The 26,872-nt window shown below is 57.5% G+C and overlaps 2 protein-coding genes across 8 annotated transcripts in view; both read right to left on the reverse strand.

Moving 5' to 3' along the window:
• The window catches only part of DHRSX (dehydrogenase/reductase X-linked), a 214,404-nt gene extending 195,439 nt beyond the window's left edge, over positions 1–18,965 (reverse strand). For 4 of the 5 annotated variants that reach the window (XR_011998211.1, XR_011998210.1, XM_072743880.1 and 1 more), the window contains exon 1: positions 18,832–18,965. Coding sequence is in view for 3 of the 5 variants with exons in the window: in XM_072743880.1 (XP_072599981.1) it covers positions 18,832–18,940 (109 nt within the window). In the remaining 2 variants the exon portion in view is untranslated. The remainder of the gene's footprint in view (positions 1–18,831) is intronic. The other variant, XM_072743881.1, reaches the window with a different exon arrangement.
• On the reverse strand, positions 10,253–19,001 carry ZBED1 (zinc finger BED-type containing 1). 3 transcript variants are annotated; one of them, XM_072743877.1, is made up of 2 exons: positions 18,832–19,001; positions 10,253–13,623 (listed from the first exon to the last, which is right to left on the reverse strand). In XM_072743877.1, exon 2 carries the CDS (start codon positions 13,568–13,570, stop codon positions 11,477–11,479), a length of 2,094 nt encoding a protein of 697 aa, XP_072599978.1. In that variant the 5' UTR covers positions 13,571–13,623; positions 18,832–19,001; the 3' UTR covers positions 10,253–11,476. The 3 variants fall into 3 exon arrangements, with proteins under 3 accessions (XP_072599978.1, XP_072599979.1, XP_072599980.1); XM_072743878.1 differs by having other exon boundaries at positions 10,253–13,620; positions 18,832–18,985; XM_072743879.1 differs by lacking the exon at positions 18,832–19,001 and adding an exon at positions 16,301–18,110.
• Between the last annotated feature and the right edge of the window lie 7,871 nt (positions 19,002–26,872).

A 26,872-nucleotide genomic window follows, 5' to 3' on the forward strand; every position in this document is an offset into this window, starting at 1 on the left:
AGGGGCTGCCAGGTGCAGGATAAAGGATGCTTTGTTCGTCCATGACGGACGGGGTCCTCGTGAAGCAACAGGAGCATGTCGTCTCCTCCCCACCGAGAAGAGACAAAGAAAAGGAACGAGGGGTCCCAGATACTGAGCTAAACACTCACGCCTAAAGCAGTGTTGAAACTCAAAAAAATAATGATGATAAAAAATAAAAATAAATTAAAATAAACTAAAAAGAAACTCACGTCTAGAATTAAACACGAGCAAAGGGAAGCGAGTTATCGGTGTCGATCAATGACAAATGCCGGCTCTTCCTCCCCTGGAACACCTGGCCCTGCAAAAAAAAAAAAAAAAAAAAGTGCAGGGTTGCACGGAGATGAGTGCACCAAGGCTGTGTCTTTTTCGCCCAGGAGCTGCCAGCCTCGCTGAGAAGACACAGGTCTTCAGTGGGAACGTCGTCGCGTGCAAGAGTTGTTACAGGTGCTCTTCCAAAGGAAAGCCTTACTGTCCTAGTGACGTCTGGGGAGGACCCTCCAGGAAATTATGCCCAGTTTGGAGACTGAGGCGGGGAGAAAAAAAAGAAAAAGCAACTTGAAAAGGGTCGCATGGCGTGCGAGGCCGTTTCTGTGGCACTCCTGCAGCGACGGCGCCGTGGAAGCGCAGAACAGACGAGCGGTTTGCCGGGGGTGCAGGATGCATGCAGGTGGGAAGCCCGAGGCGGGAAACACGCTCTGCGTCTTGGCCGTGATGAGGGAGGCACCACCCTGTACGTGCAAGGAGATCCCAGGCTGCAAGCCCCAGCAACGCACGGGTGGGTACCTGAGAAAACGGCGAGGTGTGGGTAGAAGAGCGATGCCTCGCACGCCCGCTGACACGTGCGTTGGGGTCGCGCACTACAGTTTGGCAAGATGTCATCCTCTTGGGGGGAGGGGGGAAGCAGGTAAAGTGTCCACGAGATTTCTCTATATTCCTCTTTGCAATTGCACATGAACTATGGGGATTTGCAAGGACGGACATAAGAAGTCTAATAATCTCGAGCCACGTCATATAATCTGCTTTAAAAAAGAAAAAAAAAAAAGGCAAATTTAACAACAGGGAAGTCTCTGCCATCTTGGCTTCTGTCCAGTTGTGTTGGAAACGCCCTTGTGTTTTACGGCTCACGTCGGAGCTGCTGGTAAATGCACGTCTCAGTCCTTCCCCCACATGCTGAGGGCTGTGCACACACTGCTGTTCCATGTGGCCGCCAGGCGGTCCCCGGGGCATTCCGTCCTTGGCCATCAAATAATGTGTTCCTATTCCCCGCTGGGACATGAGAATGACGCTCTGGGACGCAAGCACCTGAAAGGATGCCCTGCACCGTCCGCCTCTCGGGACACGCAAACCAAAATGGTAGCGGGATCTCGCTTCGCACCCACTAGTTGCCAAGGATGGAGGGAAATGCAGATTGTCGTGCAGGGCTGGTGGGAACCTAAAATGCCACCCACGGGCATCCTGGAATGTGAAGGAGAAACCACGCAGTCCGGCGGTCCCGCTCCTCGGTATCCATCTACCCAGGAGAGAGGGAAGTATGTACGTGTGCGCAGCAGGGCTCAGAACAGCGTTATTCACAGTAGCCATGGAAACAACCCAAGTGGACCAACGGATCCACGGATGGACTATGACTCAGCCATGGAAAGGAACGGAGCTCGGACACCTGCTACCGTGTGCACAGACTACAAACACACGATGCTCAGGGACAGAAGTCAGGGTCCCCAAGACCACGTAGGACACGATTCCATTTCTAAGAAAATCTCAGTGGAGGAAAAACAAAGCAACCACCATGTTGAAAACATGCCCGTGACCTTTCCAAAATTCTACGCAAGCAGCTCTGCCGTTTGACATGCAGGATATCATGCCAACTAAGCCCAGTAACACTACGGGGTGTGTGGGGGGGGGCATATCCCATAATAGGGTCATATGCATTGCTAGAAAAGGAATGAGCTGGAAGCTCAGGTCAGGATCTCAGGGCCATGGGATCAAGCATTGCATGAGGCTCCGCAGTCAGCAGGGTCTGCTTGAAGACTGACTCAGTCTCCCTCTCCCTCAACTAAATGAATGTTAGGAAGGAAGGAAGGAAGGAAGGAAGGAAGGAAGGAAGGAAGGAAGGAAGGAAGGAAGGAAGGAAGGAGGGAGGGAGGGAGGGAGGGAGGGAGGGAAAGAAAGAAGAAAGAAAAAAGGAAGGAAGGAAGGAAGGAAGGAGAAAGAAGAAAGAAAGAAGAAAGAAAGAAAGAAAGAAAGAAAGAAAGAAAGAAAGAAAGAAAGAAAGAAAGAGAAAAAGAAGGAAGGAAGGAAGGATGTTTATAATGTCAGCATCAAGAAAAGAACCATCCAGACAAACCCAAGTATTTTCCGCCCCCGTAGCCTTGGATTCCAATAAACCACAGGGAAAGGATCCAAGGGGAAAAGATAAGACAGCAATTACTACGTGATGTAGGATGACGTTGGAAAGGAATTCGGGTTATGAGGAGATAAATCAAAGCGTCAAAGCAACATCAAAAAAGGAAAAAAAAAAAAATCACCTCCACCAGCAAAGGGGAGGGCAGTCTGTTTTCTCACGAAGCTGTCGACTGATCGGACAAGGCCCACCCACTCTACAGAGAGTCACCTGCTTGATTCAAAGGCTACTGGTTGTAATGTTTGCCTCGTGTAAAAATACGTCCCTACGACATCTAAACGAGCGCTGGACCACAGGTCTGCATGCACAGCCCAGCGTAGGGGACACGTAAAATTAACCGTTACAAAATACACATTGTGCTGCTCAACGAAGGGGCCGACACCAACCACCCCGAGGCGTGGAGTCTGCTTGGTGAGCGAGGGCCTTCCTGAGTGAGGCCACTGCATGAAGCACGCACAAGAGGAGGACCAGAGAGAGCGGCCACCCCAAAAACACGCTTGGAGGGAAGCAAGACGGACAGGGCCATGGTGCCTAACGCCCTGCACATGGCAGGTTCCCTGGAAAGGCAGGACCTCCTCGTTGAATGTGGAGGTGACGTGAGGCCCGAGGTCAGCGACAGAGGTGGCAGGGACCCGAGCAGAGGGCAGCCAGCTGGGCCAAACAGAAGCATGGAGGAGGCGCCAACATGGTGCCATCGTCCGCACGGTGGCTCGTCCTTGTGACTGGAGGCCCGGGCGCCCAGTTCAGCCCAGCGTGTCTGCACAATGTGGTAAGCTGGCACAGATGCCAGGAGAAGGTGCCGCGGTGCCCTCGGGGGCAGAAGGGCAGGACGCACAGGAGCCGGCCACTGGGCCCTATTCACCCCAACAAGCTCCCCTTGTGTGGTCATGAGCCTGCCATCCCGCAGCCGCTGCCGCCACTAACACCAATGACCGCTGCCGGCAGACCGACATGTACGGGAGGGGCACACGTCACCCTGCAGATGGCAGCTCCGAGCAACCGAGGATGGACCACCCCACCCCTTGTGCATCACAGACGTGGGGTGACATGACGAGATGGGGAGGGCTGGACTTCCTTCCGTCCTGGGCCAGCCCTCTGCATTCCCAGGTTCTTGGTGGAATCTCATGTGCACCATGAGGTCCTACGAGCTATGTGCTTCCTCCAAATGCCCATCTGGACGCAGGGAAGCTGCTCTGGGTCCTGGGCTTGAAACGGGGGCTCCCTGTGGTCAGGTGACCAGGGACGCATCTCAGAGACCCAGCGGGCCCCAGAAGTGGCCTCAGACAATATGGTTGGAAAACTGCCTTGTCCACGTTCTGACCCCAAAGGGATTAGGGCACAGTCTGCCTTCCTTGAAAAGATTATGAAAGGGACCAAGGTGACCTTTAGCAGGTGGACAGATGCATCAAGTGCGGTCCATCTGGGCCGGGGAATATTACTCAGTTCTAAATAGAAACGAGCTATTGAGCTGTGAGAAGCCAGGAAGCTACCTGAAACACATACTGAGAAGTGAAAGATGGATGGATACATGGACGTGTGGGTGGATGAGGGGATGGAGGGATGGGTGGAGGGATGGGTGGAGGGATGGATGGAGGGATGGATGGATGGATGGAGGGAGGGATGGATGGATGGATAGAAGGAGGGATGGATGGATGGATGGATGGATGGATGATGGATGGATGGATGGATAGATGGCGGATGCATGGATGGATGGATGGATGGATGGATGATGGATGGATGGATGGATAGATGGTGGATGCATGGATGGATGGATGGATGGATGGATGGATCGATGGATGGATCGATGGATGGATGGGTGGATGGATGGATGGATTGATGGATGATGGATGCATGGATGGATGGATGGATGGATAGATGAACAGATGGAGATGGATGGATAGCTGGATAGATGGATGGATGGATGGATGGATGGATAGATGGATGGATAGATGGTAAAAACATGGATGGATGGATGGATGGATGGACGGATGGATGAATGGACAGACACATGGATGAATGGATGAATGGATGGGTGGACAGGTGGATGAATGGATGGATATGATGGATGGATGGATAGATGATTGGATAAATGGATGGATGGGCGGATGTAAGGAAGGAAGGATGGAAGGATGGATGGATAAATGGAGGGATGAATGGATGAGAGTCTACATGACGCTATAAGTGCACATGTGTCAGTGTCAACGTGCAAACTCACAGAATGCACAACTCCCAAGAATAAGCGCTAACATAAATTAAGAAATGCATCTATATGAGGATGATGGGGTTGGTGTGGGTTCATCAATCATAGAAAATCAACCATTTGTGGGGCTGGGATGGACACGGGGGAGGCTGTGCATGTGTGTGGTCACAGGGGTACATGGGAAATTTCTGTGTGTTCCCCACAATGTTGCTGGACACATTTATTTGCAGGCTGGGTATTTTTGTTATAGGGTGCACCTAAAGTTGTTCTTAAAAAAATAAAATTAGTTAAATAATAATAATAAAGAAGACGCCAGACGTGGTGTTCAGGAAGAGCCAACACCCAAGGACATAGCTGTCTGGGGAGGAGCCCGGTGGTCCCAGAAACACCCCATGTGGAAAACACAGAGGGCGTTTTACAGGCGTATTGTTGGGATTTCCGAGGAGCACCCTTGTGCAAGTGGTTGAGCTCCACCCCTCCCATGGGCTGGAGAACAAACCGTGAGCACCCTGGGAAAGCAGTGTGGTTCCTGGGGATGTGACAGTCAAGACCTGGCCCAGCGTGTTCACTCCAGTCACTCGTGGGAGCCGCCAGTTCATGTGAGGGATCATCACCCGTGTCAAGCCGACTGGGTGGAGGGAAGCCGAGAGGGCTGGTTACACCTTCCTCCCGGGTGTGTCCGTCTGCGAGAGTGTTCCTGGAAGAGATGAGCACCCAATTCGGGGCACTGAGTAAAGCCCAGGGGCTCCTGAAGTGTGGGTGGGCCCTGCTGCATCAGTTGATGGTCTGAAAAGCACCCAAAAACATGGAAGAAGGGGGAGAATGCGCCGTCGCTGCTGGAGCCCACGTGTTCACCATCTCCTGCCCTTGGACATTGGAGCTCCTGGTTCTCAGACCAGCACTGGCCCCTCCAACGGGGTGTCCTTCGTGCCAGACACCCGCCAGGCAGCCTGTTGCTGGCTCAGATGCCTGTACCCGGGTGTCTTTGCCCTGCCTGGAACTCCCCACGTGTGTCCCGCTGGAGAACCCCTGCCCAGGCTGTGTGGTCCCAAGGCAGGCCAACAGCCATGCTGCCCGTCGCCAACAGGGCCCTGACTTAGCGTCCCCTGCTGGCAGCTGACTTCACGGTCTGGTGACCTGACCCTATGAAAAATGTCCTATCTCCCTGGCCAAGTGTGTGAAGGTGGGAGCCATGTCAGCTGAGGAGGCAGGGGACTGGACACCGAGTGCAGGCTGATGCTCTACCCAGAGACAGAAATACAAAAGGTCCAGTCCTCCAAGGTTCCCCATGACCTGGGGAGGCTGCACCATAGGAATCACATGGGTCCTTCTGGTATGACTTAGAAAGTGGGCAAAACTGTAAATCCATGACGCGTCAATCAGTGACGGGTGTCCTATAAGGAAGTGTCATCAACTCATTAAATGTCATGAAGGGAGAATAAAAGTCACTCAATGCGCCTTCAGCTTAACCATAAAAGTATAGGATGGATGGATGGATAGATCGATGGATAAATGTATTGATGGATGGACACATGGATGGATGGATGGATGGGCATGTAGATGGGTAGATGGATGGATAGATCGATGGATAAATGTATTGATGGATGGACAGATGGATGGATGGATGGGCATGTAGATGGGTGGATGGATGGATGGATAGATCGATGGATAAATGTATTGATGGATGGACAGATGGATGGATGGATGGGCATGTAGATGGGTGGATGGATGGAGAGATAGATCAATCGATGGATAAATGTATTGATGGATGGATGGACAGATGGATGGATGGACACATGGATGGATGGATGGGCATGTAGATGGGTGAACGGATGGATAGATATATAGATGCATGGGTGGGTGGGTGGATGGATGCATGGACAGATGGATGGATATATAGATGCGTGGGTGGGTGGGTGGATGGATGCATGGATGGATGGATGGATGGGTGGGCATGCAGATGGGTGGATGGATGGATGGACAGATACGTGGATGGATGGATGGGCATGCAGTACCCATCAAGTACCATGTCCCAGAACTGCCACCGTCTGAGACGAGAAGCGCTGGTGCCTGGGACCCCATGATAAGCGCTCTCGGGAGCCGCCCCACTTTGGAGACAGGCGCAGAGGCTACAGGGCTGCATCGTTCCAACGGAGAACGCCATGGCCCTTTGCCCCAAGGCAGGGCCTCCTGAGGCAAGCGCTCCCCCAGCACGTGCCAGCTGCCAGGTGCGATGTGCACGCCTCGTCTCGTGTCACTGGGAGAATCCAGCACATCTGGGACAATGGAGACGCCAGACAAACTGCTCTGGAATCAGGAGGTGGGACTTGCGACCACCTTGCCACCAAGGCTTGCCTGTGACCGGGGTCAAAACACCGGGCGGGTATTAGGAGAATCTTTCCAGAATAACCAAGGCCAACATCCCCAACGAAGGGGCCGCACAAAGCCCCCCAACCCTGGAGAAGCGGACTACAGGGTACTGGTGGGCACCTGGGGAACCCAGAGACCATGCAGCTTTGGAATCAGGGGTCTGTATTTCCGTCAAGCAGGGTTCTTGTACCGCACGGCAGCTGCAGTCACGTCCTGGGAAAGTGGGGTGTGGGCACAGGATTATGTCACTGGGCTAACACGACGGGGCTGCTGTGCACGCCTCGGGACCCCTGAGGAGAGGATGGTGGGCTTCATCGGAAGTGCGGTGGCCACGCAAAGGAAAGGCGGGAGGCGCCTTGCACATGCAGAGTGCCACCAAGGAAGCCAGCAAAGCTCAGGAGGATGCAGCCAAGGGGGCCACTTTGGAGACCCCGACACCACAAGATGCAAAGTGTCAGAACGGCACGGGCACACGCTAAACACGTGAGTGCATGTCCTCCTACCTCTGTCCACCCCCCGGAATGCGCATGCCCCAAGTTAAGAATCCAGCAGTGGTGTCCCGGGTGCGTGCAGATGACCTGAGCTCCTGCAGCGACTCAGGAGGTGACGGGAGAACCCCAGGGATGCCCCTGTTCCTTCTCATGCGTGAGCGGGTAGGGCCGTGCGCTCCCAGGGTGGTCACCCTGCGGCCTGACCTCACGGACACGTGGTGGGGCCCGCCTCGCTGGGCAAATGCAATACAGAACCGCATAACCCGCAAATGACCCGGCAGGGCTGGAAAGAAACGGGGCAAACCCCGGGATCCAGACGAGGGCACAAGGAAGGAGCCGCCCTCAAGGTCGGGAAGGCGGCCAGGGCGGACGCGCGTAAAGGACGCTGTGGGTGTCCCTACAAGGGTTCCCCGTGCGCACATGGCTGAAGCAGCGACCGCAGGGCTCATGCAAGACCGCAGGGCAGATGGGAGCCTTGAGGCATCCTGTGCGCCCACGCTGAGTCACACGTGCAGGGCCACAGCCCAGTGGGACGATGGCCTCGGGGACCGCATGCTCCACGAGGCCACAGATACTTCCTTGGTCGGGGACACCGTGTGCCGCTACAGCGCTGGCTCCTGCGAGCGGCTCCCACAGAACCGCACTGAGCGGGATCCGCATCCATGGCGCCCCAGAACCGACCGGGAGCGCACCCCCCGGATAACCCTTCTGTCCAGAAAATAGATATAATGAAATAAACCCCAGCTCAGACTTCGGGCTTTAGAGTCAGACGTGAGCGTAAGAGCCAGAGACGCACACTTGTGCGTAGAAGCAGAGTGTGAGCACAGGGATGCGTGCAGGCCGGGGTCCGTGTGCGCAGAAGCTGTGCCCAGGGAAGCGCATGCACAGGTGTGCACCAGGCAAGGGCCAGGGAACCCTGCGCACCAGCCGCGTCACCGTGGCACGGCCCGCACGTGCTCCACGGGAACCCCATGGGTCGGCCCCGCGCGCATCGGCTGCATCACCCTGACCCCTGACGCCGGGACTCACGTATTCTCCGGGGAACCCCGCCCACCGGCTGTGCTACCAGGGCTCGGGCGCACAGGTGCTCCACCGGGAACCCCACACATCACCCGTGTCACCCTGGCATGGCGCTCACGTGTTCTCCAGGGAGCCCTGCCCACGGGCTGCGTCACCATGGCACGGGCGCTCACGTGTTCTCGGGGAACCCCACGCACTGGCTGTGTCACGTGACACAGGTGTACACGCGCTCCACGGGGAACCCCACGCATCACCCGTGTCACCCTGGCATGGCGCTCACGTGTTCTCCAGGGAGCCCTGCCCACCGGCTGCGTCACCATGCCACGGCCCACACGTGCTCCACGGGAAACCCCACAGGTGGGCCTGTGCACATCGGCTGCGTCACCCTGACCCCTGTGCTCACGGGTTCTCCAGGGAGCTCCACGCTTGGGCTGCATCACATACGTGGCTCCAGCGCACACGTGTTCTCTAGGGAACCCCGCACTCGGGCTGCGTCACCGTCACGCGAGTGGTCACGTGTACCCCGGGGAACCCCGCACTCGGGCTGCGTCACCGTCACGCGAGTGGTTACGTGTTCTCCGGGGAACCCCTCCCACCGGCTGCGTCACCTGACAGAGGCACACACGTGCTCCGCCGTGGGGAACCCCGTGCATGGGCTGCGTCACCCTGGCTCCAGCGCACACGTGCCCCAGAGAACCCCGCACATCACCTGTCACCGTGACGTGGGTACTCACGTGTTCTCTGGGGAACCCCGGCCACCGGCTGCGCCACCGCCACCGTGGCTCCAGCGCATACGTGTTCCCCGGGAACCCCGCGCTCGGGCGCCCGCCTCGCTGTGATGTGCGTGCTCATGCGTTCTCTGGGGAACCCCGCCCACCGGCTGCCTCACCGTGGCTCCCGCGCACACGTGCTCCAGGGAACCCACACATCACCTGCGTCACCATGGCATGGACGCACACGTGTTCTCCAGGGAACCCCGGCCACCGGCTATGTTACCGTGGCTCCGGCGCACACGCGCTCCAGGGAACCCACACATCACCCGTGTCACCATGGCATGGCGCTCACGTGTTCTCTAGGGAACCCTGCCCGCGGGCTGCATCACCGTGACACGGTAGTACACGCGCTCCACGGGGAACCCCACACACCAGCTGCGACACTGTCACACACGGGTACACGCGCTCCACGGGGAACCCCACACACCAGCTGCGTCACCGTGACACACGGTAGTACACGCGCTCCACGGGGAACCCCACACACCAGCTGCGTCACCGTGACACACAGTAGTACACGCCTCCACGGGGAACCCCACACACCAGCTGCGTCACTGTGACACACGGGTACACGCGCTCCATGGGGAACCCCGCACATCAGCTGCGTCACCGTGACATGGCCGTACACACACTCCCCAGGGAACCCCGCACATCAGCTGCGTCCCCGTGGCACCAGCACCAGCTCCTCCCCTCCCAACAGGTGTCTGCTCACAGCTCGGAGGCCCTGGCTTCCAAGACCACTCGCCTGCGAAGACCAGCCAGTGAAGGAAACCGCGAGAGGCCTGCTCCCGCACGCACGTCACCAAGGGCGGCTTTATTCCGCTGCGTTTAGGGGTGCACAGGTCTCCAGAAGGGGCCATACGTACCCTTCGGCCCGGGCAGGGACTGTCCTCGCGGCCTAGGACGTCTTTCAGGGAAGCCACGACAGCCTCCGTGAGCTTGGAGGGCTTCGGTCCCAATGAACACACGTCACACAAGTAAGTAGGAGCCCGCTGGCTTCTCGGGTTTATTGAACAAGAGTCAAATTCGAAAGCGTTAAATAGGAAACAGAACAAAACAAAAAAACAACAAAAAAGCACATCCCGTGAGGAAACCTCCTACCCAGTCGGTGTCGTCGGGACCCAAGTCTCGTTCCTGGTAGGGGCCCCGCGGGGGGGTCACCTCCCCAGGACACGGACGCATCCGCCTCCCTAAATGTCCGGGATGCCCGCAGGTGCTGCCCGCGCGCATCGTGCCCAGCGGCCCCAGGTTCCTGGATGTAGTCATCAAGGCAAAAGCGTCCTGTTGTCCGTGTTTTAAAAAAACAAATCAGCGGCCCTTGCAGCACAGAGTTAAAAAGACACAATGCAAGAGTCCCTCGACCCCCCACCCCGCCCCCCAAGAGAGAAGTTCAATCACCCTGGGCACATTCCGGTCCCTGGTAATTTCAAAAACCAGGGTTTCCGAGGGCGGGCAGGAGGGTCTCCACTCTCGTCCTGGGGAAACTGAGGACCCTCCGAAGCTCTGGGGACACACGAGCACGCTCAGGACCCAGGTGCCTCGGGCTCGCGGGACCACATGGACAGAGCGAATGGCAGCGAGGGCCAGGGCGGAAGACGAGGCACGCCCCACGCCTTTCTCCTGCTCGTTTCTGGCACGGCTTCGCCCTGGGTTCCCTTTTCACGCTTTGCACCAAACCTGAAGCTGCTGTGTCTTCTTTGCGGGGCGTGTGGGCTGCAGAGGGTGTCCCCCAGCCGCACCCACCTGGACTGGACAGTAAACGGGAGTGCACGAGTGCAACAGGTGTGCAAAGGCCTGCTGACAGCCTCTGGGCCGGGAAGGACACGGGAGTTTTGATTTTTTAAAAAATTTTTCCACCTGGGTTTACAGCTAGCCCTCCCGCAGAGCACAGGACCGGGTCCCGGGGGTGGAATTCCTTATCTGGGAAGCGAAGGGGCCTCCCTCCCTCCGTCCCTCCCTGCACTGTCCCTCCCTCCTGGCTGCACTGCTCTGGGAGCTATCATCTGCAACCAGCAGCCAGCAGGTGCGTAAAGGGGCTTCTGGAACCTTCCCAGCGCATCCCTACGCTTTGGCTGGGATGCGAGTGGGCTCTCAGAGGAAAGGTGCGTAGCCCACGTTTTTCCCGCCAGCACGGCCACCCCCGTGCGCTTGGTATTTACAGCGGAGCGGCCAGCGCCGTGGTGACCACCTGTCCACCCACCGGCAGCTACACAAAGCCGCTGTCCCTGATGCCGAAGAAGCCAGCGTGCACAGCATCCCCAAGGGGGAACACCTGCTCATGGTCCAGGCCCCACTCGCCCTCGTCCTCGTCCTCCGGCTCGGCCTCGGCACCGGTGCGCGCATTCTCGTACAGGAAGATCTGCTCGTCCACGTGCGCCGGGGCCAGCCGGTTCCTCTTGGCGCTGACCACGTTGGCGGAGGAGCCGAAGAGCCGCTCGGGGAAGACGCGGGTGGCCGCCACGCACCAGTACTTCTGTAAGACCTTGGGCAGCACGGGGAAGAGCGCCAGGCGGTCGGACCACCACTTGAGCGGGTCCTCGTTGAGACCCAGCACCTTCTGGGACTTGAAGTTGCTGAGCTCCTCGACCACCTGCGCGTGCCACTCCTCCTGGTCCTCCACGCCCCCCGTCTGGCAGAAGATCTCGGCCAGCATGCTGTTGATGACGCTGGTGGGCGGCGGCGTGGACGCCAGCACCAGCTTCTTCACGGGCGGCTCCTCGGGCAGCGCGTACATCTTGTCCTCGGCAGTGGCCGCCGGCCGGTAGCCGCCATCCTTGACCTTGTCCAGCAGGCCCTTGGCCTCCTCCACCACCCTGTTCTCCACCTGCTGCCGCTCGAAGGCGGACAGGAAGGGCAGGCGCTTGTAGCGGGGGTCCAGGAAGGTGGCCACGTTCAGGAACATGTCAATCTCCGGGGTCTCCTGGTAGGTCTTGGACAGCTCCTTGGCGATCACCTCCTTGGCCATGCTCACCTCCTTGCAGTCCGTCTCCTTGATGTTGAGGGTGGTGTTGAGCAGCATGTGCAGCAGCGGCTTCACCATGCTGATGGTGGGGTACTTGGAGGCGGACAGCATCTCCGCCACCTGCTTGAACGGCTGCAGCAGGTCCACCAGCCCCTCGATGGTGGCCCACTCGGCGGTCTCGAGCATGAGGTGGTGATTGTTGCTGTCCTCCACCAGCACGCCGGCGATGACAAACTGCTGCTCCTTGAGGCGCTGCAGCATGGCCAGCGTGCTGCCCCACCAGGCCACGCGGTTGCTCACCAGCATGCAGTGCGCCATGTTCTGCTGCTTCTGCTTCTCGTAGAGCATGTACATGGCCACCGTGGACTGCTGGAAGTACTCCACCAGCTTGCGGCAGCGGGCGAGCAGCCCGGCCAGCTTGGGCAGCTGCAGGGCCTGCTGGATGCCGGCGTTGAACGTGTGCCCCAGGCAGGGCATCTGCACCGAGATGTCCAGCAGGGAGCACGCCTTCACGATGTCCTTGCCGCAGTCCGTGGTGGCCCCGAACACCTTGGCGCTGATGCCCCATTCGATGAAGGCCTCGTACAGGACCCTGGTGATGGACTCCGCCGTGTTGTCCTCCGGGACCTCGAACGTCTTCAGGCAGCGGGACCCCACGGACAGGCAGCCGGGGGCCCCGCCGCCCAGGAAGTGCGCGGCCAGCGTGACATAGGCACGGTTCTGGTTGTCGCTCCTCCACATGTCGGTGGAGATGCCGCACCAGGACGCGTCGCCGAGCTCCTTGAGGACGGCCTCGCGGACGGCGCCGTACTTCTCGGGGATGGCCTTGCTGCACAGGTACTTCCTGCTGGGCATCTCGTACCTGGGGTCGGCGGTCTTCAGCAGCACCTTAAACGTCGGCTCGTCCACGATGGACGCGGGGTACAGGCCCTCGCAGATGAGCCCGATGACGGCGGCCGTGAGCTCCTGCTGCCGCTTGCTCTCGTGGCCGTGGCCGGCTTTGGTGGCGAGCGAGTCCGGCGGGGTCAGCTGCGAGGCCTCGGGCTTCAGCTTGGAGAAGGCGGTGGCAAAGGCCTCGCGCATCTGCTCCGTGTTGCTCTTGACGAACTCACAGAACTCGTCGGGGTGATTCTTCTCCAGGTGGTAGGAGAGGTTGGAGGTGTTGCCCGAGTAGGCGATCTGGGCCATGCAGATGCGGCAGTAGATCTTCTTCCACTGCAGGATGCATCCCTCCGCGTTCGTGTCGAAGCCAAAGTACTTCCACACTTTGCTCTTGGCGCGCGGGTGAGCCACTAACTTGAGGTCTGTCTGGGACGGGTCCAGGCCTTTCGCCTCCATGGCTTCTCCGCCGCGGCCCGCCTGCGGGGCCTCCACTCATTCCTGCGCACCTGCTGAGAAGCAGCAAGACAAACACAGCGTGAGAAGGGACCCAGGCACGGGGGCTGCCCCGCGAAGAGCGAGCGCACGCCACGCCACGCCGAGGCAGCTCTGTCTCCGAGCTGCGGGCCACAGGGCCCCGACGGGGCCGCCTTTCCGGGTGCACGTGGCTTTTGCAAAGCGCCCGAGGTTCGGCAGGCAGGGGTATCCAGGAAGCAAAAAGCGAGACTTTAATTTGGACAGAGCAGTCTTTGGGTTGGCTAAGAGGCACCGCAACGTTTTTGGGTTTGGTTTTTTTTTTTTTTTTTCCCGAATTTTAATGTTTTGAAACGACGCCTTTTTGAACATGGCATGTTCTCCTTTTATCTTTGGCACATCCGTCATCGGTAACGTTAGTGGGGCAGGAATGGACATCTTGATCCCCGGAGCTTCTCAAAATGCCCAGCGTGGGCAACCACACGTGCCGTGCACGGGTTCCAGCATCACCAGGCTCTCGGAAGGGAGGCTCTGCAACCAAGGAGCCGGCCCCCCCACGGGCGGACGGCAGGGTGGGGGGGTCCTGTTGTCCCTGACGCCCCCACGTCGGGTCCCTCAGAGCCGCCAGTCAGGGCAGAGACACCCAAATCAGCAGCTGGGTTCTGTTCAAAGGTGTCTGTTAAGTCTGTAACTTTTTAACCCTGGGGGTGGGGGGTGGGCGGTTAGAGAACAGCCTGCACCGACCAGGCAGTTTTCCGAGCGCTGGGAATCTGTTCAGAGCGAAATGCCGACGTCTCCAGGGGATTGCATGGTGCTCCCCCGCCCCCCGCCCAGCAGAATTCAGGTACTCCCAGAACCTGTGAACCGAACCTTATTCAAAACAGGACCCAGATGTGATTAAACGAGAAATTACAAGATCGTGGGAGGGACGCGGGCCACAAGCCAGGAGCCCCCCCCCACCGCCCCCAGAAGCTGAAAGAAGTGGGAAGGAATGTCCCCTGGAGCCCCACACAGCAATGTGGGTCTCAGACTCTGCTCTCCAGAGCTGGGAGAGGATGACTTTCTGGAAAGGATGAAGTTCTCCCATTTTAAGCCACTGGGACTTAGGGTAAGGCGGATCCAGGGCAGTCCTAGGACAAGGGTAAAACTCATAAAAGGTACTGAGCGTCAACGTCTTGCCCAAAATGCCCCCGCACCCTCCACGTCCCCGGGGACGGCCACACCCTGCCACCCCGGCCTGCTTGAGGCCTTCCAGGAAGATGTCACAACAGGCCTGATGAATGGGGCTTTGTGGAACCTGGGCTGGACGGAAGAACCCCCAGGCTGCACGCTCTGCGGCCCAGTCAGGAGCACGCAGACGGCCGGCAAGGAACCGCGGGAGGAACCCACGGCGCCTCGCCCTGGGTGTGGAGTAGGGGCCGGTACATCCTACTCCGGCGACACCATCTACCCGTATCAGGTCTTCCTACGGCCCTATTATCCTGCTTCTGATAAGTTTTATCAACTTAGCCAAACGACGACACGAAACCCCAGCTAAGCACTGCGCACAAAGCACAAGGAATCCCCAGCCAAGCGGGTTCTCACGGAGGCGCCCCCGCTGGGCCTTCCACTTGGGTTTCCTCTCCTCGGGTGCAGACAGTTACGTCTCAATCTCCGGGGCCCCCCCAGGAAAGGAGGCGATGAGCAGGGGAGCCCCTGTAAGGCTGCATAAGGCGCCTTCCGCCACCATCCGTACCACTCGGCCCACCATGGCTTCGGTCACAGTCACCAGCAAAAGCTTCTTCAAGATACACTCTCACAGCTCATGCAGGCAGGCGGTCCAGGCACCCCTGGGGGACCGTCCCCACCCCCTCCCGGGGTCCTGCGCAGTCCTGCCTTTTCCAGCGAGAACAGCCAGATTTCTTCCCACACAGCCACCCACACAGCACATCCCAGGGGAGGTGCAAGCAACAGCACAGAGAACTCGCCGCCTTCCCCGCATCCCGGAGCTCGAGACGCCTGCTAACAGGCAACACGGGGGCGGGGACGCCGCGATCCTCCGTCTTGGAGGACGTCGTTATTCTGCACTGAAGCACCGTGTCACTGCTACTTACAGGCAGCCGGCTTGTCACTGCGATTCTTAATATATTCTTAACTAGGTCTTACATTTCTGGTTTCATTCCTAGCAGGCAAAAGTCGCATAAACTGACACTGTTTGGGATCCTCCTTCTTTTTTTGTTCTGTTTTTGTTTTTGTTTTTTTGAAACGAAAGGAACCCTAAATCACGAAGCTGGGATCTCCCAGGGTTTCATGTGCCTGGAGCCACAGAAGCAACAAGAATTCACTTTCTCTGGACAGGCGTCTTAAAATCCTGTCGTCTGGAAACCAGGAGGCCTCCCCAAACAGCTCGGTCCGCGGGCTGGTTGACACGGTTTGGGGTGGATACGGCCTCCGCAGGTATACCATACCCGGGTACCATACTTTCCATACCCGGATGCCCGCCTACTTCCAGCGGAACGTATAAAAAACGTGTACGATGTGGGAACTGCGCTCGAGAACCCATCAGGGAGACTTTCTCTCCTTTTCAAAACGCTCTGATACATCGAGACGTATCGCTCCCAAGAGAACAACAACTTGCGGCAGGATTTCACCCACGGGCTGAGTTTCTCGGGTGACCTCAGGATGTCGGATGCGGTAATTAAATCACGTATTGTAAGCTACGGTGAGTGGACGCACCTGTCTGCGAGGGCCGCCTGGATACCGTCTGCAGAACACAGAGGTTCTGGGAGTCAGACCGTCTCTGCAAAGGCATGACCATCAATCCTCAGTCTGTAAAGAGCTGGTTTGGGGTAACTCGTAAGAAATCAAGAAACGTGAACACCGAGGACAGCGGACCTCTCGTCTCTCCCTTCCTTCAGTGCATCTAAGTGACACCAGTCATCGTACGTGCCACACGTATTCCCGTTTAGAAAAGGTGCAAGACAGACCTCTTTCTGTCAATGCTCGCAAAGTTAAAAAAAAAAAAAAAAGAAAGAGGAAGTAAAGAAAAAGAAAACTTCCAGCTACTTCCAACTGGAAATGGGAACTGGGTCTTTGTGACTGTTTAGCTGGAGGCCCCAGGTCCCAGGGGCAAAGTTCAAACGCCACCATCCAGTGTGGAGCAAATCACAAAAGCTTTCAAAGGCACAGCGACTGCGACTGCGATGGGGCCTGCAGGAAACACATGACAGAGACGCTCTCCAACCAGAATCTAAAACCGTTTCTAACCCCACAGACAGGCCGAGGCTCGCGTAGCACCAACAAGGAAAAATTCATCTTTATATATATAAGGATTGTCTTTGGGCACCCACACAAGGATTCCTCTGGCTGCCACGTGATTTCATGAGAATTCTAATGTTTCCACGATTATTTTTAATCAAGAACTAGAAAGAACAAAGGAAGAAGCCATCCCTGTAGACACGCCAAAAAGAAGTTTCCCAAACAAGCCCGTTTTGGTGTCCTGGTGCAGTGACAACCCTCCCCCACTCTGAATTGCACTCCCAGATTCGCCCCATCTTTCGCAGCGCGCCCCGAACGGGCTCCTAGGCGGGTGACAAGCCCGTGTCCGAGGGAAATCGCACGGGGACATGTAAGGAATGGCGCTCTACAGTTTGGAGTGGCTTTCCCCCGTGCCTCCCGGTTCACAAGCTGACTGGAAAGGCGCACGGGTTCCCTTGTCGATCCCCAGCCTCCGGAATACCTGCTGCCTCCTTCCTCGCCCTCTGTCGCGCTCTAACGTATGTAAATAGTCAAAAGAAACAAACAAAAACCGCGATGGACTGCAGGGTATCAGACACGTAACAGCGCAGGTCCTGTACACCCAAGATTCGTTTCCCGGGTGGAGGATTGGGAGGGCGGGGTCCACGGACAAACACCTTCCTGCGGCTCAGGGCTGAGGTTCTGCAAAGCGTGGCCCACCGGGATCCCCGTGCGCTGCCCCACACCAGTGGGTAGAGACAGGAAGGAATGTACAAGGGCAGCCGATGCCCAAACAACACGGGGGCCGGGGCACCCACTTCCCGGCGACACACACCCTGCAACATCTGCTTAGCACTTTTGAGGGCCCCCAAACCTTTGCTAGGAGAAGCCCAGTGTTGTGTAGGAGGATCACCCGGCGTGATCCTCCTGTGTTGTGCACAGTGCGTGAGCACAATCTTGCGTGTTGTAAGCATCGGGTGCTGACTCCTTACCATGACCGAATACGGAGAAAAGGGAACGGGATTAAGGAAGTGATTAGGAAGGGACGCCTGGGTGGCTCAGCGGTTGCGCGTCTGTAGGGCGAGGAAGGAGTCCCAGGATCGAGTCCCGCATGGGGCTCCCTGCATGGAGCCTGCTTCTCCCTCTGCCTGGGTCTGTACCTCTGTGTGTGTGTGTCATGAATAAATAAGATGTTTAAAAAGTGGAAAACCGTAAGGCAGGAAAAAAGGCCCTTAGGGAATCTTGCAGTATTTATGGAAAAAGAAAGAAAAGGGAGCGTGGAGCGCCGTGGGCCGCTGGGAGCAGCGCTGCTGAAGCGCCCGTAGTTGGCAGCGAGGCGCGGGGCGCGTGCGCTCGGCCCAGGAGGGTCGCGGCGGCTCCCGGGGCCCCAGTGCGCCCCTCAGGTGCCCCCAGGCCCGGGCGAAGCGCCCCTAGATACAATGTAGCGCCGCCCCCAGGCCGCAGCGGATACTTTGTTTGCAAGATACTTGTGTGTCGCCGAGATCCCCCGGCATTTGGGCTGCGGCCTCCGCGACCCCGGGGCTCGGGGGTGCAGCGCGGCGCCCGGTGAGTGGAGCGCAGGGCGCGCGTCCCCGCGGCTCGCAGGGGGCTCCCCGGGGCTGCCCGGCTCGGGCCGCTCCCACCCGCTCGCCCGCGCGCCGCGCACCGGGCCGGCCCCGCAGCCGCAGCTCCCGCGAGCACCAGGGCGCCGGGCCACGGCCAGGCCTTCCGGGAAGGCCGCTCCCCGCGGGCGCAGGGGGACGGGGCACACGGGGGCGCCCCGGCCGCGCGCCCGGCCCCAGGTCGGGGAGGGACGCAGCGAGGGAGGGAGGGGGGCGCGCGGGCCCGGCGGGGACCGGGGGGGGGGGCCCGGCGAGCAGCCAGGGTGCGCCCCCCCCCACGGCCCCGCCGAGCTCGGAGCGCCCCCGCCCCCGCCCCCACGAGCTCGGAGCGCCCCCGCCCCGGCCCCGCCGCCCCCGCCCCGGCCCCCGCCCCCGCCGGCACCCCCCGCGCGCCCGCGCCCCGCTGACCTGGCTCCGCGAAGCCCCCGACGCAGCGCCGCACCAGCTGCGCCAGCACCACCGCCGCGCCCGCCGCGTACACCCGCACGGCCGCCCGCGCCGCAGACAAAGGCGACATGGCTGCCCGGACGCCGCCTCCGCGCCGCCCGCCGCCGCCGCCGACACCGCCCGCCCGCCCCCGGGGCCCGGAGCCACACCGGCCGGCGGAAACGCGCCCGCCAGGCCCGCCCTCCGCGCCCGCCCCGCGCCCGGGACGCACCCGGGACCCGCCCCCGGGACCCCGCCCCGGACCCGCCCCGGACCCGCCCCGGACCCGCCCCGCGCCCGGAACCCACCCGGGACCCCGCCCCGACCCCCGGAACCCGGCCCCCGGAACCCGGCCCGGGACCCCGCCCCGACCCCACTCCGCCCCAATCCCCCACAAACCCGCCCGACGACCCCGCCCCGGCCCCGGGGCCTCGCCCCGGCCCCCTCCCCACGGACCCTGCCCAGACACCCCGCCCCCACCGCGACCCGGGAACGGGACCCCGCCCCACCCCGCCCCGACCCCGCCCAGATCCTGCTCCGACCCCGGAACCCCACCCGGGACCCCTCCCCGCCCGCGGAGCCCCGCCCCGACCCGCCCCGACCCCGCTCCGACCCCGGAACCCCAACCGGGACCCCTCCCCGACCGCGGAGCCCCGCCCCGACCCCCTCCCCAGGGACCCTGCCCAGAAACCCCGCCCCCACCGCGACCCGGGAACGGGACCCCGCCCTGACCTCGCCCCGACCCGCCCCGACCCCGCCCAGACCCTGCTCCGACCCCGGAACCCCACTCGGGACCCCTCCCCGACCGCGGAGCCCCGCCCCGACCCCCTCCCCAGGGACCCTGCCCAGACACCCCGCCCCCATCGCGACCCGGGAACTGGACCCCGCCCGGAACCCAACCCCGACACCGCCCCATCACACTTCGCCCTAATCCCCCAGAAACCCACCCCAGGACCCCTCCTGGGCCCCGCCCCGACCCCGCAACCCCGCCCCGACCCTGGAACCCCGCCCAGGACCCCTTCGCGAACCCGCCCCGACCCCAGAACCCACCCTACATACCCCTCCCCGACCCCGCCCTGACCCCAGAACCCACCCTAGAGACCCCTCCCCGACCCCGCCCCGACCCCAGAACCCACCCTAGGGACCCCTCCCCGACCCCGCCCTGACCCCGCCCCGACCCCAGAACCCACCCTAGGGACCCCTCCCCAACCCCGGCCCTGACCCCGGAACTCCCCTGCCCGACCCCGCCCAGACCCTCTAAGCTTCCCAGACCCCGCCCGGACCCCCCTGGACCCATCTAGGTACTCCTCCCCGACCCCACCCACACCCCTAGACCCCTCTTGGACTTGGACCCAGGACCCCACTCCGACGCCAACCAAACCCCGAACTCCTGCCCCAGGACCCCACACTACCACCTCGCCGAGACCCCGGCTCCCTGCCTGCTGACCCCTCCTCGGCCTCCCCCATCCTGGACCCCCGACCTAGGGCCCTCACCAACCATGCCTGGACCCTGGACTCCCCCGGGACCCATCCGCGACCTCACTCAGACCCGGGATACTGCCCGTGGACCCCTCTCCGACCCCTGCTACACCCCAGAACCCCTTCTGGACCCCAAACGGGGGACCCCACTCGGATCATGACCCGACCTCAGACTCCTGCTCTAGGACCCCGACCCACTCCCTACCCCATCCAGACCCTGCACCCCTGCCCACTGACCTCTCCTCAACTCTGGAACCTCACGGCAACCCCTCCTGACCCCTGTCTGCACTGGGAACCCAGCAGGCACCCTAGACGGGGGACCCGCACCCGGATCCCTCAACCCGGCTCAGGACCCACCCGAGACCTTTCCCCTGGACCCTTCCCAGACCCTAGACCCGCCCCCTCCACCCTGCACAGACCACTGCTAGGACTTCCTCTGAGACCCATCCCCCAGACCCCTACCCAAAACCCTCCCAAGGGACCCCCACACCTGGCCCCACAAGGACCTCAGTGCCTGCCAGGGCCCGAGACCCCCACTCACACCCCCTAATGATAGTACCCAGGGGCCTCCGCACTAACGTCCTTTGCACACACACCAGCAGAGACCACCCATCCCTGCCAAGTCTGGGACACAGGATCCCACGCTGGAAGCCTCCAGAACCCTGAACCCTGCACCAGGACCCCCTGGATTCGCCCTCCTCACTCCCCTAGGACCAGGATGGGGACCGACCGGGTCCGACTGCAGGGGGCACCCTCGCCCAGCCCTAGGGGCACCCCCCACCACGGGGGCTGTACCCTGTGGAGGCGGAGACAATCAAGGGCACCCCACCTGAAGCTCGGCGCTGGCACAGTACAGGCCCCCAGGCCCCTACTTCACTCACCAGGAAACCCACAGCCCCCCCCCCCCCCGCCAGCTTAAGAAAACAGCTTAAAAAACTCCCCCCACTTTCCCCCATATCGGAACAAAGAAGCTGCCCCCCTTCGGGAATCCCCCAGACCAGCCCATAGAATCTCAGCTGGAGCCCCCTCGGGGTCCAAGCCCCTGTCCCCCCTGGGCCGTGCATACCGGGGCCCAAGCTGGCGCTTGCTGATAAACCCTGTGCGCTCGGTGCTTTCTCCGATTCGCGGTCGTGGGCGCAGCGACCCCTTCCCTCGCGGCCCCTGGACTGCACCTGCGGCCAGGCCAGCTGGGTTAGGAGGGTTCCTTCCGCCTCTGCAACCCCCGGTCCTACAGATAAACTGTGGCCAAGGAGCCTTCCGGGAATCCCCTGCCAGGTGGTCCTGTCGGCCTGCAGGCCCAGGTGTGCCCTGCCCAGAGCACCGGGGAGTCACGGCCCCTGGCACCCCGTCCCACTCCCCAAAGGGTTTCCTTGTGTGAGGTCCTGGTGTGTGGGGTGGGCACGGCTGTGACCCTCAGTGTCCCTGGTCCAGGCGGGGTCTGTGGGTGGGGGTCCCCAGTCTGGCCCGGGTCAGGGCAGGACCTGTGGACGGGGATTGGAGATGCAGGCGGGGTCCCGGGTGGGGGGGCCGGTGTGTCGGGGGTGCCTGGGGGTACCTGGGTGGGTGTCCGTGATCTAGGCCCCAGGCTGCGATTCCCGCAGGAAACAGGGAGGGAGGGACTTCGGAGCGTTTGTCCCAAAAGCAAAGCCAGCTCTCCGTGGACACGCAGCCAAGCCAGTCAATGCCCCGGGGGTGACGCTGAAGGCCCCCCCTTCTCCTATATTCCCAGGAGGCTTCTAGAGCCTTGAACTGGGGAGGGGGTGCTGAGAGCTGCGGGCTTCCCTAGGTGCTTCCAGCAATGGTTTGAGGGGCTCCCCGGCCCCATGTGCTCCTCTGGACGGGTTTTACCAGACTTGTCCTAAATCACCCCAAATCGTGCGAGAGCCCAGTGTTCTTCGGGCAAGACGTCCCCAGGGTGGGCTGCGCTGGTTCTGCCGAAGGCTCAAATCTGGGGGTCGCCCCCCGCCGCCGCCCCTGAGCCCCTGTGGCCGTGGCCTGGAAGGGCCGGTGACCAAGACGTCGGTCGTGAGCAGAATCTAGGTCCTGGCGGTCGTGGGGCGGACATCGCCGTTTCCCAGCGGGCCAGCCCGGGCTCCCCGCAGGTTTCCCGGCACCCCTGCTCCTTCGGTGCATTTGGGGGGTTTATGGGATTAGAACGCCGGCAGCAGGTTAATTCAGGATTACCTGCCTATTTTAAGGCGCGGACGGACCACTGTTACATGGTGAGAGCCGCCGTCTGCGTGTCCCAGGGCCCCGAAGCCCCTCAGGTGCCCCCCCCCCCCCCGCGAGGGGCGCATGCAAGTCCTAACCACCTGGGGACAGTGCTTTCCGTGTCACATCTTTCCAAATCGGGGGGGGGGGGGGGATGAGAATGCAATCAAGACGAATATGGGGAACCCAGGCCTTGCAGCCGGAGAGTGTCGGGGTTTATTGCATGGATGTGATGGATGGACGAGGCAAAGGTGACCACATGGTGGCCCCAACGACATGGGACCTTGAAGCATGCGGGGAAAGGAGGTCGGTTCCCATGGGGTAACGGGCACAGGGGGACAGGGAACTGGCAGTGTTTTAGGAACAAGACCAAGAGGGCACCTTGGTTTCCGTAAGAGGATGTGACCGCCTTGTTGGAGCCACTGGGGACCTCAAGCTTGCTGCTCAGGGGGAAGCAGGCTCTGTGCCTGGTCCCCAGGATACGAAGGGTCATCCGCTGAGGGGACCTCACCAGGGAGAGCAGCGTGGGGTGGAGAGTTAGCACTTCAGGCCGCTCGGGGACCTGCGGGTTTTCTCTAGACCCCAAGGGAGCTATGATGTTTATGATACGGGCCCTTCCAGCACTGTGTGGTTGGGGAGTTGGGGTCGCAAGTGGTGCCACATGGGACGCGGGGGACCCCAGTGCTTCCAAGCCAGGCGGGACCCTGCAGAGATGTCGTGCGCAGCCCGAGGATGTACAGGGACGTACCTGTGGTCGTCCTTTTATTATTTAATTATTTAAATTATTTATTATTTAATTATTTAAAAATTCCTTTTATTTCTAAGTGGGAGTGCCGCAATGTGCTTATCCATTCACCTCTCGGGCGGGGGTGGTTTGGGTTGTTATGGTTCCTAGCTGTTTGGGGACATAATAGGAATACACAATATACCTATTATGTATGTAAATATATAAATATATTATATATTCATATATAATTACATATAAATATATTATCATGCAATATTATAACATATATCATATCATAATTACATATTATTTGATATATTAAATAACATATTATTTGACATATTAAATAACATTATTTGATCAAATAATATGTAATATATATCATATAATACATACTTATATATTATACAATATTATATAATTTAATATAGAACAAAGAACAATGTAACATATAATATAACATATAATACACACATAATGTGATAATACATGATATAGGAGCATTATATACAATACCCTAATATATAACAATATTGATATATAATAGTGTGTTATGATAATATATGATACATTTTTATTTATAATTTATAATAATGCAATATCGTGTTATTATAGGACATATATTATTATATTATGTACCATATGATATTTAGCATAATATATGAATATATTAATTATATATATTATATCAATAGTATAATAATGTAATGATGTAATATATTTATGACGTATTATATATGTAAAATATACATAATATATAATATATTGTATGATAATAAAATATTCTATTACATATTATTGCATTATTATATAGTATATGAATATTATAACATATACACATAAAGCTCCAAACTCCTATTCTAGACTATTTAATACTGTCCCACAAGACACTGGGCCCCTGGTCATTTTTCACATCATTTTTCCTCCCTATTCATCAGATGAAGTTACTTCTCTTACTGTATATTCAAAAATACTGATCTGAGGGATGCCTGGGTGGCTCAGCAGTTGAGCATCTGCCTTGGGCCCAGGGTGTGATCCTGGGGTCCCAGGATCAAGTCCCACATTGGGCTCTCTGTGTGGAGCCTGCTTCTCCCTCTGCCTGTGTCTCTGCCTCTCTCTCTCCCTCTGCGTCTCTCATGAATAAATAAATAAAGTCTTTTTTTAAAAAAAGTACTGATCTGCCATTTTGAGGCTGCAATAAAGTGTATTCAGTAAATGTTCTGTTTCTAATATTATTCTTTTGGTATGAAATACCCACTTGGCTCTTTGTTTACTTTTCTCATGAAATTCCCCATCTGCTCATTCATTGTCAGTATTTTCCTTTAGATCCAGAAAGATTTTTACAGTTTGTGTCTGGTGGAAGCGATCCATGTCCACGGACAGATGAATGGATAAAGAAGATGTGGTCGAGTATAGAGAGAATGGGATATTGCTCAGGCATTAAAAAAAAATGAAATCTTGCCATTTGCCATGATGTGGATGGAACTGGAGGGCATTATGCTCAGTGAAATAAGTCAATCAGAGAGAGACAGTTATCATATGATTTCACGCCTGTGTGGAATTTAAGAAACAAAACAGATGAGCAAAGGTACAAAAGAGAGAGACAAGCCAAGGAACAGACTCTCGACTCTAGAGAACACAGTGATGGTCACCAGAGGGGACGTGAGTGGGTGGATGAGGGTTACAGGTGATGGGGGATGAAGATGTGCACCTGCTGTGATGAGCACCAGGTGACAAATGGAAGCACTGAATCACTATATTGTACCGCTAAAACCAATGTTGTATTGTATGTTAACTACACTGGAATTTAAATGGAATAAAATAAAATAAGATAAAATAAACGACATAAAAATTAAATAAACAAAATAAAAATAAAATAAATTAAAATTTAAGTAAAGTAGTAAAATTAAATAAAATAAAAGTTAGTGCCTGCTCTTTCCACCATTAAGTCATCTGGGGTTGGTTGATATTGATGATGCTATTTTTTTTAAGATTTTTGTTTTAATTTATTCATGAGAGAGAGACAGAGACAGAGAAAGGCAGAGACACAGCTGAGCCACCCAGGTTGCCTAATGATGCTTTTTTCATGATTTAGATGACATCTTTCTGGTTCTTCTTGTCTATCTTTGTTTTTGTTTTGTTTTGTTTTGTTTTGTTTTTTTCATAGGCATGGATGCTGTAGATGGCGTGTTTCAGACTCTGCAGAGAGCAGCAGACGGGTGACTCGGCTGAAGTAACGGAAATGCTGCCTTCCCTGCGGTGGACAACCCTGAAATCTTTGCCCTATGTTGAAGATTGTCCCCGGTTCCTTGGCACTTCCCTGCACCTGCCTGGTGCAGATCCCCCAGAGGTTTGGGAGGTGCTCAGGCCTAGATGCAACACCACCACCCTGCAGGTCCCTCTTGTATTTCCTTCCTCATTTCCCAAGTACCCAGGCAGCTACCTGTCAGCTCTGTGCTGTCACTTGTAAGCTAATAAATCTGCAGTGGGCAGCCCAGGTGGCGCAGCGGTTTAGCGCCGCCTACACCCCGGGGTGTGATCCTGGAGCCCAGGGATCAAGTCCCACATCGGGCTCCCTGCGTGGAGCCTGTTTCTCTGCCTGTCTCTCTCTCTCTCTCTGAATAAACAAATAAAAGAATTAAAATATTAAAAATAAATAAATAAATCTGCAGAGTTTCCAGCTTCACCCAGGTCAGCTGACTGGGCATGGCCCCACAGTGTACTTCCTCTTTCTTCCAAGGCGCTTCCTCCTCTGCAGTTGCTGCCTGTTTGAGGTCATTCATCACATTTTCAAGTAGTTTCATTTTGCTTTTTTTTTTTTTTTTAAATTCCACTGAGACTTTATCCTTGTTCCATCTGGGATGGTCAGCCCAATAGGAGCCACTCTGCAATTGCAAGAAGTGGTATTCACTCCTTACAAGCGACTTCAAGAACTCACGGGGGTAAGATGAGAACCCTGCTTTCACACATTGGGGCCTAACATTCACTTCTGTGTTGAAAATATCTGATGGTATTGCACAGCTTCGTATGGTAAAGCCTTTGAAACGGGGAGATTTGGGAAAATGTTATAATGATTACGGTATGATTATATGGTGGTTTGTTCATTGTGAAGGCTTTTTGTGGTTATTGGTGGATATTTCCCTCCACTGTTATTACAAAGAGAACATATTGTCTCACTTCTTATATATGGAGATTGAATCGGAGAGAAATATTTACTTTTAAAAACTGAAATATTAACTGTGTGCAGCACACAGGGATGTCCCTCCAAACAGTATGGAGAAGACAAGGTCAAGGAGTATGGTTACAGTGGAGACCACTGCCAGGTGGTCAAGGTTGGTGTCCATGGGGATGAGTCAGGCTGAGAGCAGGTGCCCTGGATATGATGTGACCACAGAGCCGTGTCACCTGTGTGCTCTTGCTCCCCAAACCCACAACCCCAGTCTCATCATGAGAAAAAAATCACATGAGTAAATCCCCAGAGAAGCACATCCTACGAAATCCCTGACTGGCACATCTCAAAACCCAAAAAAAATGTCCAGGAGCAAGGCAAGTCTGAGAAACTGTCATGGCCCAGAGTGACTTGAGGACACAGGATGCCTCAATATT

The sequence above is a fragment of the Vulpes vulpes genome, chromosome X (assembly GCF_048418805.1).
Source record: "Vulpes vulpes isolate BD-2025 chromosome X, VulVul3, whole genome shotgun sequence".
Taxonomy (NCBI): Eukaryota; Metazoa; Chordata; class Mammalia; order Carnivora; family Canidae; genus Vulpes; species Vulpes vulpes.

Bases quoted from the DNA above. Each gene is read 5' to 3' on its own strand.
- ZBED1 (XM_072743877.1), bottom strand. From the start codon at position 13,570: ATGGAGGCGAAAGGCCTGGACCCGTCCCAGACAGACCTCAAGTTAGTG.